Below are 15,286 nucleotides of genomic sequence, written 5' to 3'. Positions count from 1 at the left end.
CTGGAGGAACCCTGGTTGGAAATGGCTGAGAAGAAAGATTGTTGGTGCTATGCCACTGGTTATTCCAAGTAGGATTGACCCTGGAACTATGAACCCAGCCATAGCTCAAGGCTCCCTTAGCTCTGGAGGAACCCTAGGATTCCATAGAACCCTGGTGGGGATTGGCTGATCAGAAAGATTATTGATGCTGTGCCATTGGTTTTTCCAAGTGGTGCTGACCCTGGAACTATGAAGGCAGCCACAGCTCAAGGGACCTCTAGCAACTTCTGGGGAAACCCTAGGATACCATGAAACCCTGGTTGGGATTGGCTGATGAGAAAGATTGGTGCCATTCCATTGGTTTCTCCAACTTTTCCAAGTGATGTTGACTCCGGAACTATGAAGGCAGCCACAGCTCATGGAACCCTTCACTCTAGAGGAACCCTAGGGTTCCACAGAGCCTTGGTTGGGAATGGCTGATCAGTAAGATTGGTGCCATTCCACTGGTTTTTCTTTGTGGCGTTGACCCTGGAACTATGCGGCAACCTTCAGATGGGAGGTCAATTAGTCACAGCTCAGGAAACCTCTGGGGGAACCCTAGGGTACAATGAAACCCTGGTTAGGAAAGGATGAGCAGAAAGATTATTGGTGCTATGCCACTGGTTTTTCCAAGTGATGTTGATCCCGGGACTATGAAGGCAGCCACAACTCGAGGAACCTCTGGAGGAACCCTGGTTGGGATTGGCTGATCGGAAAGACTATTGGTGCCATTTCCCTGGTTCTTCCATGTGGTATTGACTTCTAACTATGTGGGCACCTTTTCAGATGGGAGGCCAATTAGTCACAGCTCAAGGAACCCCTAGCAACCTGTGGAGGAACCCTGGTTGGAAATGTCCGTTGTAGACCTATAGCAATCCCTCCATTTCCTTAAGTGGGTCTAATGATCTGGGAAATGTCCGATATTATCCCCACCCCCACTATTGATATCACTTCCAGATAAAACAAGAAGAACCTTTATGTACTGGCTGAGAAGGACATGGAACTAGGCTGACTAGTGGGGTATGGGGGGGGGGGGGGTTTATGTGGAAGTATCTTATTTTGCATGAATTATAAAGAAATCTCAATCCCTCCTCTTTGAATATTTAATGTTTCTATAATTCTGTAACATTCCAATGAATGATTTAGGATTTATGTTCTGTTGTATATTGGTGGGGGCACCTGAGTCCCGGAATTCTTTTATAATTCTATACTCCACGATGGTGCAGTTTTCTCCTGGTGACGATCAGCCGGCGGGTGTCGGGGCCCCCGGGTGTGTCGGTGCCCCCAGGTGTGTCGGTGCCCCCGGGTGTGTCGGTGCCCCCGGGTGTGTCGGTGCCCCCGGGTGTGTCGGTGCCCCCGGGTGTGTCGGTGCCCCCGGGTGTGTCAGGGGTCCCCGGGTGTGTTGGGGCCCCCGGGTGTGTCGGGGCCCCCAGGCATGCAGCTGTATATTTGGTGCCTTTCTTGTCTTCGTACAATGCAGCTGAAAAGTCCTTCTTTCCATGAGCGATGTCTCCTGAGATCTCCATGTGATTGGGCGGTGCGCTGGAAATAATCTTCCCCTCAGGATCTCATCAGATAAAACTTCTGCTACTTCTACAAACACAACCACAGCCGGCGGTGATCTCTCCTAGAAGGCGGCAGATGTTCCGGGTTTATCGGGCGGTTAGGGAAGCTTTATGGCAATGTTTATGGCGGAGGGCGGAATTATCTGTCCCAGCCACTCTTCTGTCACACAATTCACTGCCAATTGTAAAGAGTTCCTCCTCGGTATGTATGGGGATTCCCCGGAGGGAGGGGAAGTCTGAGATCCAATCACTTTCTGCAGTAAATGAAGTGATCTATAATGTATGAGGAGGCCGGGTACAGCCCAAGGGGCCCCGGGGAGAAATCTCCAACATGGAGGCTGAGAGAACCGTCATAGATTGTGAATATTAGAGAACGAGACAGACGCAGCTCAGATCATGTATGACACACGCCTTCTTCTTCCAGGGACCCCCCCCCACCCCCAATGATATAAAGATCTATATAGAGGAATCAGGACCTCCTTCCTCCTGCTGGGGACCCCTCTAGTGATATAAAGATCTATATAGAGGAATCAGGACCCCCTTTCCTCCTGCTGGGGACCCCTCTAGTGATATAAAGATCTATATATATATATATATATATATATATATATATGAGAAGAATAGGGACCTCCTTCATTTGTGATTCGTCTCCTATTTCTTCCAGGTCACCAAGTCGATGGCCGGAGTGGTGAAGTCGATGGACGCCACATTGAAGAGTATGAACCTGGAGAAGGTGAGTCGGTCGGTCGGAGGAAATTCTCCGGTGTGTAAAGATTTTTATTTCCCTGGAGATCTCATCCGGACTTTCCTCCTCCATTGTAGATCTCCGCCTTAATGGACAAATTTGAACATCAGTTTGAGACCCTCGATGTTCAGACCCAACATATGGAGGACACCATGAGCAGCACAACGACACTAACTACCCCACAGGTAACAACTAACTACCCCACAGGTAACAACTAACTACCCCACAGGTAACAACTAACTACCCCACAGGTAACAACTAACTACCCCACAGGTAACGTCTAATCTTCTGAGTATAGGAACTGTATGTCTGCCTGATCTCTGTGTGCAGTCCCTGATCTCTGACTGATCTCTGTGTGCGGTCCTTGATCTCTGACTGATCTCTGTATGTAGTCCCTGATCTCTGACTGATCTCTGTATGTAATGACTGATCTCTGTATGCAGTGGGAGGTCTCTGTATGCAGTGGGAGGTCTCTGTATGCAGTGGGAGGTCTCTGTGTGCGGTGGGAGGTCTCTTGCTGATCTCTGACTGATCTCTGTATGCAGTGGGAGGTCTCTGTGTGCGGTGGGAGGTCTCTGTGTGCGGTGGGAGGTCTCTGTGTGCGGTGGGAGGTCTCTGTGTGTGGTGGGAGGTCTCTGTGTGTGGTGGGAGGTCTCTGTGTGCGGTGGGTGGTCTCTTGATGATCTCTGTGGGAGGTCTCTGTGTGCGGTGGGAGGTCTCTGTGTGCGGTGGGAGGTCTCTGTGTGCTGTGGGAGGTCTCTGGCTGATCTCTGTGGGTGGTGTCTGTGTGCGGTGGGCGTGGCTCTTCTCGCTGTGTGTATATATAGGAGTATATAGAGGGGAGATGTGAACGATCGTCTCTCTCATTTCAGGGTCAGGTGGATAATCTATTACAGGAAATGGCGGATGAAGCCGGGTGAGTCATTCTTCTTCTGATTTAGAATCTGATCTGTCGTCCCCCCCCAGTATGGGGAAATAGAAACTCTCTGGCTGGATAGAGGGGGTCCTGCGAGGGGTGCGATAGTCTGAGACCCCCCCCCCTTAACCGAATCGGAGACTTCTACAGCTGCCAGGACCCTCCCCCTATTCCTCCATAAGGGGGTCTCCCTACACCCCTCTATTAATGTTCAGCCATACAAGGCGCCATTGTTTTCAGGATTTCCCTCTGTGGTAATAACTAAGGCAGGAAAACTCATCAAATAATGGAAATCCTGAAAACATGACCTGCTGGGGGTACTGGAGGACGGGGTGCAGTTCCCAGCCCCTCCCCCTATTCTCTCTGTTCTCCTCCTCATACACCACAAATATTGTCTGCCTATATTGGGGCAGCTTTGGAGAACCCCCCCCTCTACAGCTCAGACTCCTCCCCCTAATCTATAAAGGGGGTCCCGCCTCTCTACAGACCTTTTAAAAATGTCCCTCTGTACAGGGGCAGCTTTGGAGAACCCCCCCCCCCCCCACAGCTCAGACTCCTCCCCCTAATCTTCTATAGAGGGCCCCGCCTCCCTACAAACCATCAATGTCCCTCTGTATAGGGGCAACTTTGGGCCCCCCCACCCCATATCTGTATAATATTGTTACACAGTCTCTGAAATAAGAACTGTCTGTTCTGTGGTCGCAGCCAATGCCCAGCTTGCAGCGGTCAGTTTGCAGTGCAGTTCCCAATCTGATTGGCTGAATGTCCGTCACTCATATGTTTGTCTTTCTGTTTCCAGACTCGACTTGAACATGGAGCTTCCTCAGGGACAGACGGGATCTGTAGGGACCAGCGTGGCATCTACAGAACAGGTGACACCTCTTCCTCCTTCATAGAACAGTGACACCTGGTGGTCATCTTCCAGGATGGCATATAAGGGATGTGACTCCGCCCACCAGATAGGAAATCCCCCCCCCTCCCCCTTAGAAACCTCTTCACTGCTTCAGAGGAAGGCTCCTCCCCCTGTTCATGTATATAGCAGGGTGTGCACAGGCCCCCCCCTCCCAGCTGATTCCCTTCTGTGAAGCTCCACTCTGCATGTCAGTGAATGCACCCAGTGATCCCTATTCCAATCCTTACTAGTAACCAATAGGAGCATTTTGAATTCATCTGTACCTTATTGCCAGGTTTTTAAAGTGGTCATGTGACCGCAGCTCCCCCTGTATCTGTGCTAAAATGGGGAGGGGCATGTTCCCATCATCCAGCCAGTCATGTGTCATCTAATCATCCCTTGGTGGTCGATCAGTAGGGCGGGGGACTTCGGTGGGGTCAGCAGGGCTGGGGGCGGCGGTGGATCACAGTCAGATTGATGGGTTGCTGACCCCGCATTAGGAAGAAGCAGACACTCTGAGACTGCACCATGTTGACAGTCCAGATGTGGGAGGAGCTTACATTATCAAATAACTCGGATATACAGCTCTCTGCTCCTCTGCCATTTATTTACAGAAGATAAAAGCGGAGATAAGTGTCTCCTGAGACTGGGATAATGGCAGTAAACTGCGCAGCTGTGAAACATAGAATGTGTCGGCAGATAAGAACCATTTGGCCCATCTAGTCTGCCCAATATATCTGAATCCTATGAATAGTCCCTGGCCCTATCTTATATGAAGGATAGCCTTATGCCTACCCCATGCATGCTTAAACTCCTTCACTGTATTTGCAGCTACCACTTCTGCAGGAAGGTTATTCCATGCATCCACTACTCTCTCAGTAAAGTAATACTTCCTCATATTACTTTTAAACCTTTGCCCCTCTAATTTAAAACTGTGTCCTCTTGTGGTAGTTTTTCTTCTTTTAAATATGCTCTCCTCCTTTACCGAGTTGATTCCCTTTATGTATTTAAAGGTTTCTATCATATCCCCTCTGTCTCTTCTTTCTTCCAAGCTATACATGTTAAGGTCCTTTAACCTTTCCTGGTAAGTTTTTTCCTGCAATCTATGTACTAGTTTAGTAGCTCTTCTCTGAACTCTCTCTAGAGTATCTATATCCTTCTGGAGATATGGCCTCCAGTACTGCGCACAATACTCCAAGTGAGGTCTCACCAGTGTTCTGTACAGCGGCATAAGCACTTCTCTCTTTCTACTGCTTATACCTCTCCCTATACATCCAAGCATTCTGCTGGCATTTCATGCTGCTCTATTACATTGTCTTCCCACCTTTAAGTCTTCTGAAATAATTACTCCTAAATCCCTTTCCTCAGATACTGAGGTCAGGACTGTGTCAAATATTCTATATTCTGCCCTTGGGTTTTTACGCCCCAGGTGCATTATCTTGCACTTATCCACATTAAATTTCAGTTGCCAGAGTTCTGACCATTCTTCTAGTTTTCCTAAATCCTTTTCCATTTGGCGTTTCCCTCCAGGAACATCAACCCTGTTACATATCTTTGTGTCATCAGCAAAAAGACAAACCTTACCATCGAGGCCTTTTGCAATATCACTTATGAAGATATTAAACAAAATTGGTCCCAGTACAGATCCCTGAGGTACCCCACTGGTAACATGACCTTGTTCTGAATGTTCTCCATTGACTACAACCCTCTGTTGTCTGTCACTCAGCCACTGCCTAATCCACTCAACAATATGGGAGTCCATGCTCAATGACTGCAGTTTATTGATAAGTCTTCTATGTGGGACAGTGTCAAAAGCCTTACTAAAATCTAGATATGCAATGTCTACTGCACCTCCACCGTCTATTATTTTAGTCACCCAGTCAAAAAAATCTATAAGATTTGTTTGACATGATCTCCCTGAAGTAAACCCATGTTGTTTTTCATCTTGCAATCCATGGGATTTAAGATGTTCCACAATCCTATCCTTTAATAGGGTTTCCATTAATTTGCCTACTATTGATGTCAGACTCACTGGTCTATAGTTGCTCGATTCCTCCCTACTACCTTTCTTGTGAATGGGCACGACATTTGCCAATTTCCAATCTTCCGGGACGACTCCTGTTACTAATGATTGGTTAAATAAATCTGTTAATGGTTTTGCCAGCTCACCACTAAGCTCTTTTAATAATTTTGGGTGTATCTCATCAGGACCCTGTGACTTATTTGTCTTCACTTTAGACAGCAATCTTAGAACGTCTTCCTCTGTAAAGACACATGCATCAAACGATTCATTAGTCATCCTTTCAAGTGGAGGTCCTTCTCCTTCTTTTTCTTCTGTAAAAACTGAACAGAAGTATTCATTAAGGCAGTCGGCTATCCCTTTATTCTCTTCTACATACCTTCCGTCCTTTGTTTTTAATTTAGTTATTCCTTGTTTTAATTTCCTTTTTTCATTTATATATCTGAAGAATGTCTTATCCCCCTTTTTCATAGACTGAGCTAGTTTTTCTTCTGCCTGCGCTTTAGAAGTTCTTATAACTTGCTTGGCCTCTTTCTGCCTAATCTTGTAGATTTCCTTATCTTCATTGCTCTGGGTTTTTTTATAATTACAAAATGCTAGCTTTTTATTTTTAATGATTTGGGCCACTTCTGCTGAGTACCACAGTGGTCTCTTCCTTTTTTTGCTTTTACTGACAAGTCTAATGCAATTTTCTGTTGCCTTCAATAATGCACCTTTTAAGTAGTCCCATTTCTCCTGGACTCCATGTAATCCGTTCCAGTCTGATAAGGACTCATTTATGACTAATTTCATTTTTGAAAAGTCTGTTTTTCTAAAATCTAAAACTTTTTTGTTTTTGTGTGGTGTGACTCTTTCACAGTTCTTATATTAAACCACACTGACTGGTGATCACTAGATCCCAAGGTTTCGCCTACAAGGACATCATATACCGAATCCCCATTTGTGAATACCAAATCCAAAATGGCCTCCCTCCGGGTTGGCTCCTCAACCACTTGTTGCAGAGACAACCCCAGTAGGGAATTTGGAATATCTGTACTCCTGGTAGAACTTGCTATTTTGGTTTTCCAGTTTATATCTGGAAGATTGAAATCTCCCATAATGATAACTTCTCCTTTCATTGTCATTTTAGCTATTTCTTCAACTAGTAGATCATCTAGTTCTTTGACTTGACCAGGTGGTCTATATATCACACCTACACGAGTTACTGCATGATTAGCAAACTGCAACGTAACCCAAACTGACTCTATGTTGGCTTCACCAACTTGTATTAGGTTAGATTTAATGCTATCTTTCACATACAGGGCCACTCCTCCTCCTTTCTTGCCTTCTCTGTCTCTTCTGTATAAAGAGTACCCTGGTATGGTTATGTCCCAGTCATTTCTTTCATTAAACCATGTTTCCGTAACAGCCACTAAATCTACATTCTCAGATTCCATTATTGACCCAAGTTCATTGATTTTTTTACCTAAACTGCGAGCATTTGTAGACAGGACTCTGAGCTTATCATTTCTTAACCTCTGTGCTTCTGACCTGTTCTGGCATTGTTTCGGGGGGCAATTGGACTCTTGTAATTCCACTCTTTTGCCCCCCCCCCCCCTTCCTAGTTTAAATACTCTTTCGCAAATTCTTGGAGTTGTTCACTAAGTACATTTGTTCCTTTGAGAGAAAGATGCAAACCATCTTTTTTGTACAGTTCCTTTCTATTCCAAGTAGAGCTATCATGAGAAACAAAGCCAAATCCTTGCTCTTGACACCATTTACTAAGCCATATGTTGAACTCCTTTATGCGCCTCTGCCTATCATTCTGAACATTATGCACAGGCAGAACTTCAGAAAATGAAATGGTGGATGCAAAATCCTGTACGTCATTACCAAGTGTGATAAAAGATTTTTTCACCTCTGACACTTCATTGCAAGCCAGGTCATTTGTCCCTAGATGGACAATAACATCCACGTCCCCTTCCTGCTTTGCTTGCTTAACAATATTAATAATACGTCTTCTATCTCGTCTAGAAGTAGCACCAGGGAGACATCTCACAAAACCATTTTCTTTAAGCTCCACACTTCTTATGATTGAATCACCCAGCAACAGCTGCTTCCTTTGAGACTTCACTTTATCTTTTTTGTCCTTGGCTGCAGTCTTGCATACATTAGACATAGGAGTCGATGGTTTCTCACCCTCTGTGCTTGAGTCCATATCCATGTTGTCCTTACATTCTGAGAGTGCTGCAAATGAATTTTGGAGAACCACCGACTGTGGGACTTGTCTTCTATCCACCACTCTAAATCTTCCAGAACCTACAGTAGCCCATCTGCCATTTCTGGGGGTCCTCTGTGGCAGTGGCATTGCAGCAGTCCCAGCTGGAGTTTGTTTAACAGATAATTTAAATATCTCTGATTTCAAAAATGCAATTTCCTGCTGCAGTAAGGAGAATTGTCTACAGATCTGACAGCATCCGAATCTCCAAAGAGTGGAACATGAAATAAATGCAAAACAATTCCTGCACTGAACCAAGTCTGCCATTTTAAAGAGGAGAAAAAAAAAATTGTAAATTTAAGTCAAACAAATCTTACCTTTTTTTTTTTTTTTTTTTTTTTTTTTTTTTTTTTCCACCTTCCAGCCTACCTCCTGACTATCTCCTGCAATATCTCTTCACTGTACTTAAATGTTGTACTTGAATGGAGTACTTGCAGCTAATAAATTAGGCCAGCTAATTAGTATGTCTTTATATATATATATATATACACACTCCTTCACAGCTCCTCCCCCAGCAACAAATGTAACACCTTAATGGGCTAGTCTCATTAGCAAATGCACAATAGCAAACACCTGACCAAATTCCTTTCCTCTTCTCAAGCAATGGTCAGCAAAAAATACACAGATGAGTCAGTTGCAAACTCCAAGCCAATCTCTTTCAGTATCTCTTCAATTTCTTCAGTCTCCTGCAATATCTCTTCACTGTACTTAAAATGTTGTACTTGAATGGTGTACTTGCAGCTAATAAATTAACACACACCCTCATTTCACATCCAGCTTGTTAAACTTCCACTTCTGTCCACTTTTATCTTCTGTATATAAATGGCAGTGGGGCGGAGTGCTGTAAATGGCAGTAGGGCAGAGTGGTGTATATAAATGGCAGTGGGGCGGAGTGGTGTATATAAATGGCAGTGGGGCGGAGTGGGTTATATAAATGGCAGTGGAGTATATCTCCGTTATCTGATCATGTCTGCAGATCATCGCTCCGGACTGCCAATATATCCATGGCTCAGACGCAGAGCCAGGCCGAGGGGTAGGCAGAAGGGGAAGATTCCTTGGGCCCTTCAGCTGAAGGAGGGTGGGGGACAGAAAGACCAGGGCCTGCAAACTTCACAGCTCATGGGCAGGGGGCGTACTTTGAACTTTACACCTGGGTTTGGTAATGGTCTTGGCCTGGCACTGCTTGTATGTGTTCCTGTGCCCTCCATCTCTCCCCCAGGACCCCCATTTTCTGTTTCCACTTATTTTTCTCACTTCTTTCACTCCCCTGTGTTTTTACATGGCTCTGCTCCGCGGGGTAGGAGCTGGGCAAGGATAGGCAGGGCTGGACGAAAAATGGCGTAGCTGGGTGAGGAAAGGCGTGGCTGGGCAGGCAGAAGTGGGGCTGGACGAGAATAGGCAAGGCTGGATAGGCAGAGGTGGGGCTGGACGAGAATAGGCAGGGCTGGATAGGCAGAGGTGGGGCTGGACGAGAATAGGCAGGGCTGGATAGGCAGAGGTGGGGCTGGACAAGAATAGGCAGGGCTGGATAGGCAGAGGTGGGGCTGGACGAGAATAGGCAGGGCTGGATAGGCAGAGGTGGGGCTGGGCGATTATAGACAGGGCTGGATAGGCAGAGGTGGGGCTGGGCGAGCCTAGGCAGGGCTGGATAGGCAGAGGTGGGGCTGGGCGAGAATAGGCAGAGGTGGGGCAGGGCTGCATAGGCAGAGTTGGGGCTGGGCGAGCCTAGGCAGGGCTAGATAGGAAGAGATGGGGCTGGGCGAGCCTAGGCAGGGCTGTATAGGCAGAGGTGGGGCTTGGCAAGCCTAGGCAGGGCTGGATAGGCAGAGGTAGGGCTGGGCGAGGATAGGCAGGGCTGGGCAAGCCTAGGCAGGGCTGGATAGGCAGAGGTGGGGCTGGGCGAGCCTAGGCATGTCTGGATAGGCAGAGGTGGGGCTGGGCAAGAATAGGCAGAGGTGGGGCAGGGCTACATAGGCAGAGGTGGGGCTGGGCGAGCCTAGGCAGGGCTAGATAGGAAGAGATGGGGCTGGGCGAGCCTAGGCAGGGCTGGATAGGCAGAGGTGGGGCTGGGCGAGAATAGGCAAAGGTGGGGCAGGGCTACATAGGCAGAGTTGGGGCAGGGCTACATAGGCAGAGTTGGGGCTGGGCGAGGATAGGCAGAGGTGGGGCTGGGCGAGCCTAGGCAGGGCTAGATAGGAAGAGATGGGGCTGGGCGAGCCTAGGCAGGGCTGGATAGGCAGAGGTGGGGCTTGGCAAGCCTAGGCAGGGCTGGATAGGCAGAGGTGGGGCTGGGCGAGAATAGGCAAAGGTGGGGCAGGGCTACATAGGCAGAGTTGGGGCAGGGCTACATAGGCAGAGTTGGGGCAGGGCTACATAGGCAGAGTTGGGGCTGGGCGAGGATAGGCAGAGGTGGGGCTGGGCGAGCCTAGGCAGGGCTAGATAGGAAGAGATGGGGCTGGGCGAGCCTAGGCAGGGCTGGATAGGCAGAGGTGGGGCTTGGCAAGCCTAGGCAGGGCTGGATAGGCAGAGGTAGGGGCTCGGCGAGCCTAGGCAGGGCTGGATAAGCAGAGGTGGGGGCTGGGCGAGCCTAGGTGGGGCGAGGATAGGCAGAGGTAGGGCTGGATAGGCAGAGGTGGGGCTGGGGGAGCCTAGGCAGGGCTGGATAGGTAGAGGTGGGGCTGGGCGAGCCTAGGCAGGGCTGGATAGGCAGAGGTGGGGCTGGGTGAGCCTAGGCAGGGCTGGATAGGCAGAGGTGGGGCTGGGCGAGAATAGGCAGGGCTGGATAGGCAGATGTGGGGCAGGGCTGGATAGGAAGAGGTGGGGCTGGGCTTGGATAGGTGGGGGCTTGGCTAGGATAGGCAGAGGTGGGGCAGGGCTGGATAGGAAGAGGTGGGGCTGGGCGAGGATAGGCAGGGCTGGATAGGAAGAGGTGGGGCTTGGCGAGGATAGCTGGGGGCTTGGCTAGGATAGGCAGAGGTGGGGCAGGGCTGGATAGGCAGAGGTGGGGCTGGGCGAGGATAGGCAGGGCTGAACAGGAAGAGGTGGGGCTGGGCGAGGTGGGGCAGGGCTGGCTGGGCGAGGATAGGCAGGGCTGGATAGGAAGAGGTGGGGCTGGGCGAGGATAGGCGGGGGCTTGGCTAGGATAGGCAGAGGTGGGGCTGGGCGAGGATAGGCGGGGGCTTGGCTAGGATAGGCGGGGGCTTGGCTAGGATAGGCAGAGGTGGGGCTGGGCGAGGATAGGCAGTGCTGGACAGGAAGAGGCGTTATGAAGGCATGGCTTTCTACTCTTCAACAGAGCTGATGTCAGGAGGGTGGTCAGGTTATCCAGCGAACACAGAGAGGCCGGGATGGCCGGTCACCTGAACAGGAAAGTTATGACCCTGCTGAAGAGGCAATAAGAGGGATTGGGTCAGATGTGGAAAGAAAGGGGGGGGGGATTCTTCATAAGGGAAGCTGATTGGTTGTATGGAGATTGCTCATTATCTTCCATCTGCCAGGGTTCAGCTATAAAGAAGATTAAATTAAATAATAAATATTGCTGCGCCAAGTGAATCAATCAAAATAATGAGTAAAGTTACATATATAAATCATAATATGAAAGCAAATCAATGCTTATATCAATTAATAGAAATATAAACCATTCAACAATCCAAGTGCTTAAAACCAAGTGGTTAATAAAAGTCCCAGTGGTGCAAAAATATATATATATAATTAGGGGACAAAAAAAAGATCAAATAAAAAGACTAAATCTTCTTCATCTGTGATCTCCACGCTTCACTCAGGTGCTCCCGGTGATTGGTGCAGGATTAGCAGCTCACCTTAGGGATAGACTCCAAGGAGTCATGTTATGGATACACAGCCTGTTCACTCCTCTCCTTCTGCTTCCACCCTCCGAGTGTGCCAGGAACTCAGCATAAAATAAATGGAAGAAGGGATCTAGTGCTCTCTGTTTATATACTGCTTTATTAAATCAAATGCCAAAAATCCACTTACATGTCCCAGCTCTTAAGCAGTGCGGGCTTCCAACATCAGACAGTACACAATCTCCGAACCTCCGAGGACCGACGTGCTGCGAGTAGGCTCCTCCCCCGTACGCGTTACGTCAGAGGACTTCGTCAGCTTCGTTGATTCACTTGGCGCAGCAATATTTATTATTTTATTTACTCACTGGTGTTTTGTGTTTAACACTGATTGTTGGCGGCCTTGTGTGTGCATTTACTTGTTTCACTATATTTTTTGTATATGGTTTGCGCTGATTATATCACCATTATTATATAAAGAAGATTAAAGCCGCCCATAGAGGAGTCATTCTTTTTGAGTCCATTCCCCATCCACACATTTGAGGAGGATGGGAGAATCCACTGTGCTGAGCCTTTGTATTGTGAGAGGGGGGAGGAGAATTCCCCCCCACCAGAATGCACCGCTCAGTGTTGCTGGCTGTAGCCTGCGGTGCTGATTGAGCGAGGAAAACCCAACCCCCCCCCATGCACAGAACTTCTCTACAACCTCCCTGCTTAACCTTTCGAATTTTAATCCTTAATATAGACGGCTTTAGACAAAGTGTTCACAGAAGTGTGTTTTTTTTTTTTTTTTTTTTTCCTTTTATAAAACCTTTGTCCTGAGGTTTATGTGTGTCTGTGGCTCTCACTTGTAGCACAGTAATTAACTGAAAGCAAACCTTCATCCTCTTTAGGAACTTTTACCCCCCTCTTGCCCTCATAAAATCAGATACTGGATTTTTTCCCCCCAGAAACAAACTTCTAAATGCCCCCCACCTCCCTCTACTAGATGCCCACCTCCCTCTACTAGATGCCCACCTCCCTCTACTAAATGACCTCCTCCCCCCACCTCCCTCTACTAGATGCTCCACCTCCCTCTTCTACATGCCTCCCCCACCTCCCTCTTCCCAAAGCCTCCTGAGATATTTGTCATCCCAGGAGGCAACATGGCAATCTCCGGCATCTACAGTGGTGCCTCATTGAAGGGGCGGGTGCAAGGACCTGGACAAAATGCCCACCTGTTGATGGCTTGGAGTAATGCTCCATTGGCCCCCTCTGGAATAATCTCATATCCCAGGGGGGCTGATTCACAGAGCGGCCGGGGGGGGGGTGGAGCCATAATGGTCATTGGGGCCAGATAGACTGAACATGGAAGAGGCAGCTGACTGATGAGGACTAAGATGGAGGCGGGGGACACCGGATGTCACACCTGAACAGCAGATTGCTGCAGGACAACCTCGGATCCAATGGACAGGCGAGTCCCTTTTTCTAAGATTCTGGCTCAGGAAATCCTCAGTTTTTAGTTCCCCGCATGTCATGACCTCAGGGTGGGGGAGGGTTACGTCTGGCCCTGTTCATATAGCAGTCAGTCTGGGTGTAAACGGCATCTTCATGAATCCTGGTCTGTGCCGTCCTAGAGAACGGCTGAGGATAGTCAGCTGACCGATCTTCCCAGGATCCTCCAGGACCGCAGCGGCTCCCGCCCTCTGTATTGTATGTGAAGGTCGGGATAGTGAGGGCTCCCGCCCTCTGTATTGTATGTGAAGGTCGGGATCGTGAGGACTCCCGCCCTCTGTATTGTATGTGAAGGTTGGGATCGTGAGGGCTCCCGCCCTCTGTATTGTATGTGAAGGTCGGGATCGTGAGGGCTCCCGCCCTCTGTGTTGAATGTGAAGGTCGCGAAAGTGAGGGCTCCTGCCCTCTGTATTGTATGTGAAGGTCAGGAAAGTGAGGGCTCCTACCCTCTGTATTGTATGTGAAGGTCGGGATAGTGAGGGCTCCCGCCCTCTGTATTGTATGTGAAGGTCCGGATTGTTTTTCCGGTTTCTGATCTGAACTTAGGGTGGGGATCTCCTAAAAGGTCCTCGGGGGTGTTGGGGAGGAAGGGGGAGGGGTGTGTTTTCCTGTTTGGGGCGCGGACCTCTCTCCTGTGCTGTCATGGAAGATTCCTTATAAATGTATCACCAGGCATGTGATTGGATGGAACTTACTCCTATTTTCATTGTCTGTAATGATTCTTCTCTTTGTCTTGCAGGACGAGCTGTCACAGCGATTGGCGCGTCTGCGTGATCAGGTGTAGGCGGAGCCTCTTCCTCAAAGTGCATTATCTGCGTTCTGCTGTGTATATATATATATGGTACATACCGAAATGTCTTCTTTCTATATTTCCATATAAAAAAAAAATAATCCACACAAGAATTACTGACGGCTTCATCAGAGACCCAACAGAGCCTGGTGACCTCGCCGGACATCCGCCATATAGAGGAAGATGCAGGAAGGACGGCCCCCGCGGGGCGCCACTGACCATCCCATCAGTCTGTGAATTGATTATCTCTCTTCTAGCACTTTATTAGGAAGTCTGAATCTTTCTCCTGGATTGGATGGCCATGCACGAAGTCCCGCCTCCTGCAGTCCCCCAGGACAGTGACGATACTGCCTGTTTTCTTTTCTGGATTGGACAACTTTGCATATGGTCCCACCCCTTGCAGTTTCCCAGGTCATTGATGATACTCTCCATTCTGTGTCCTGGATTGGAGGCCATGCACATAGTCCCACCCCTGCAGTCCCCTGGGTTATTGGTCACATTGTGAGTTCTCCTAGATTGGAGGCTATGCACATAGTCCCACCCCTGCAGTCCCCTGGGTTATTGGTCACATTGTGAGTTCTCCTAGATTGGAGGCTATGCACATAGTCCCACCCCTGCAGTCCCCTGGGTTATTGGTCACATTGTGAGTTCTCCTAGATTGGAGGCTATGCACATAGTCCCACCCCTGCAGTCCCTCATAGCATTGATGGCCTTGTTTGTTCACCTGGATTGGGCAGCTATGTGCATAGTCCCGCCTGCGCAGTTCTACAGAGTCATTAATGATACTGT

The 15,286-nt window shown here is 48.6% G+C and overlaps 1 protein-coding gene across 1 annotated transcript in view; it reads left to right on the top strand.

Moving 5' to 3' along the window:
• CHMP1B (charged multivesicular body protein 1B) overlaps positions 1–14,950 on the top strand; it is a 36,497-nt gene extending 21,547 nt beyond the window's left edge. The window contains exons 4-8 of the mRNA XM_082264627.1: positions 2,248–2,316; positions 2,406–2,513; positions 3,201–3,244; positions 4,044–4,116; positions 14,447–14,950. Of these exons, the coding sequence (XP_082120753.1) occupies positions 2,248–2,316; positions 2,406–2,513; positions 3,201–3,244; positions 4,044–4,116; positions 14,447–14,491 (339 nt within the window). The 3' untranslated portion in view covers positions 14,492–14,950. The remainder of the gene's footprint in view (positions 1–2,247; positions 2,317–2,405; positions 2,514–3,200; positions 3,245–4,043; positions 4,117–14,446) is intronic.
• Positions 14,951–15,286: the final 336 nt, after the last annotated feature.

The sequence above is a fragment of the Pelophylax lessonae genome (genome assembly GCF_965119305.1).
Source record: "Pelophylax lessonae genome assembly, chromosome: 7".
In the NCBI taxonomy this organism is placed as follows: domain Eukaryota; kingdom Metazoa; phylum Chordata; class Amphibia; order Anura; family Ranidae; genus Pelophylax; species Pelophylax lessonae.
Note: the sequence above shows the minus strand (reverse complement) of the source record. Positions and strands in the feature narration are given on the sequence as shown.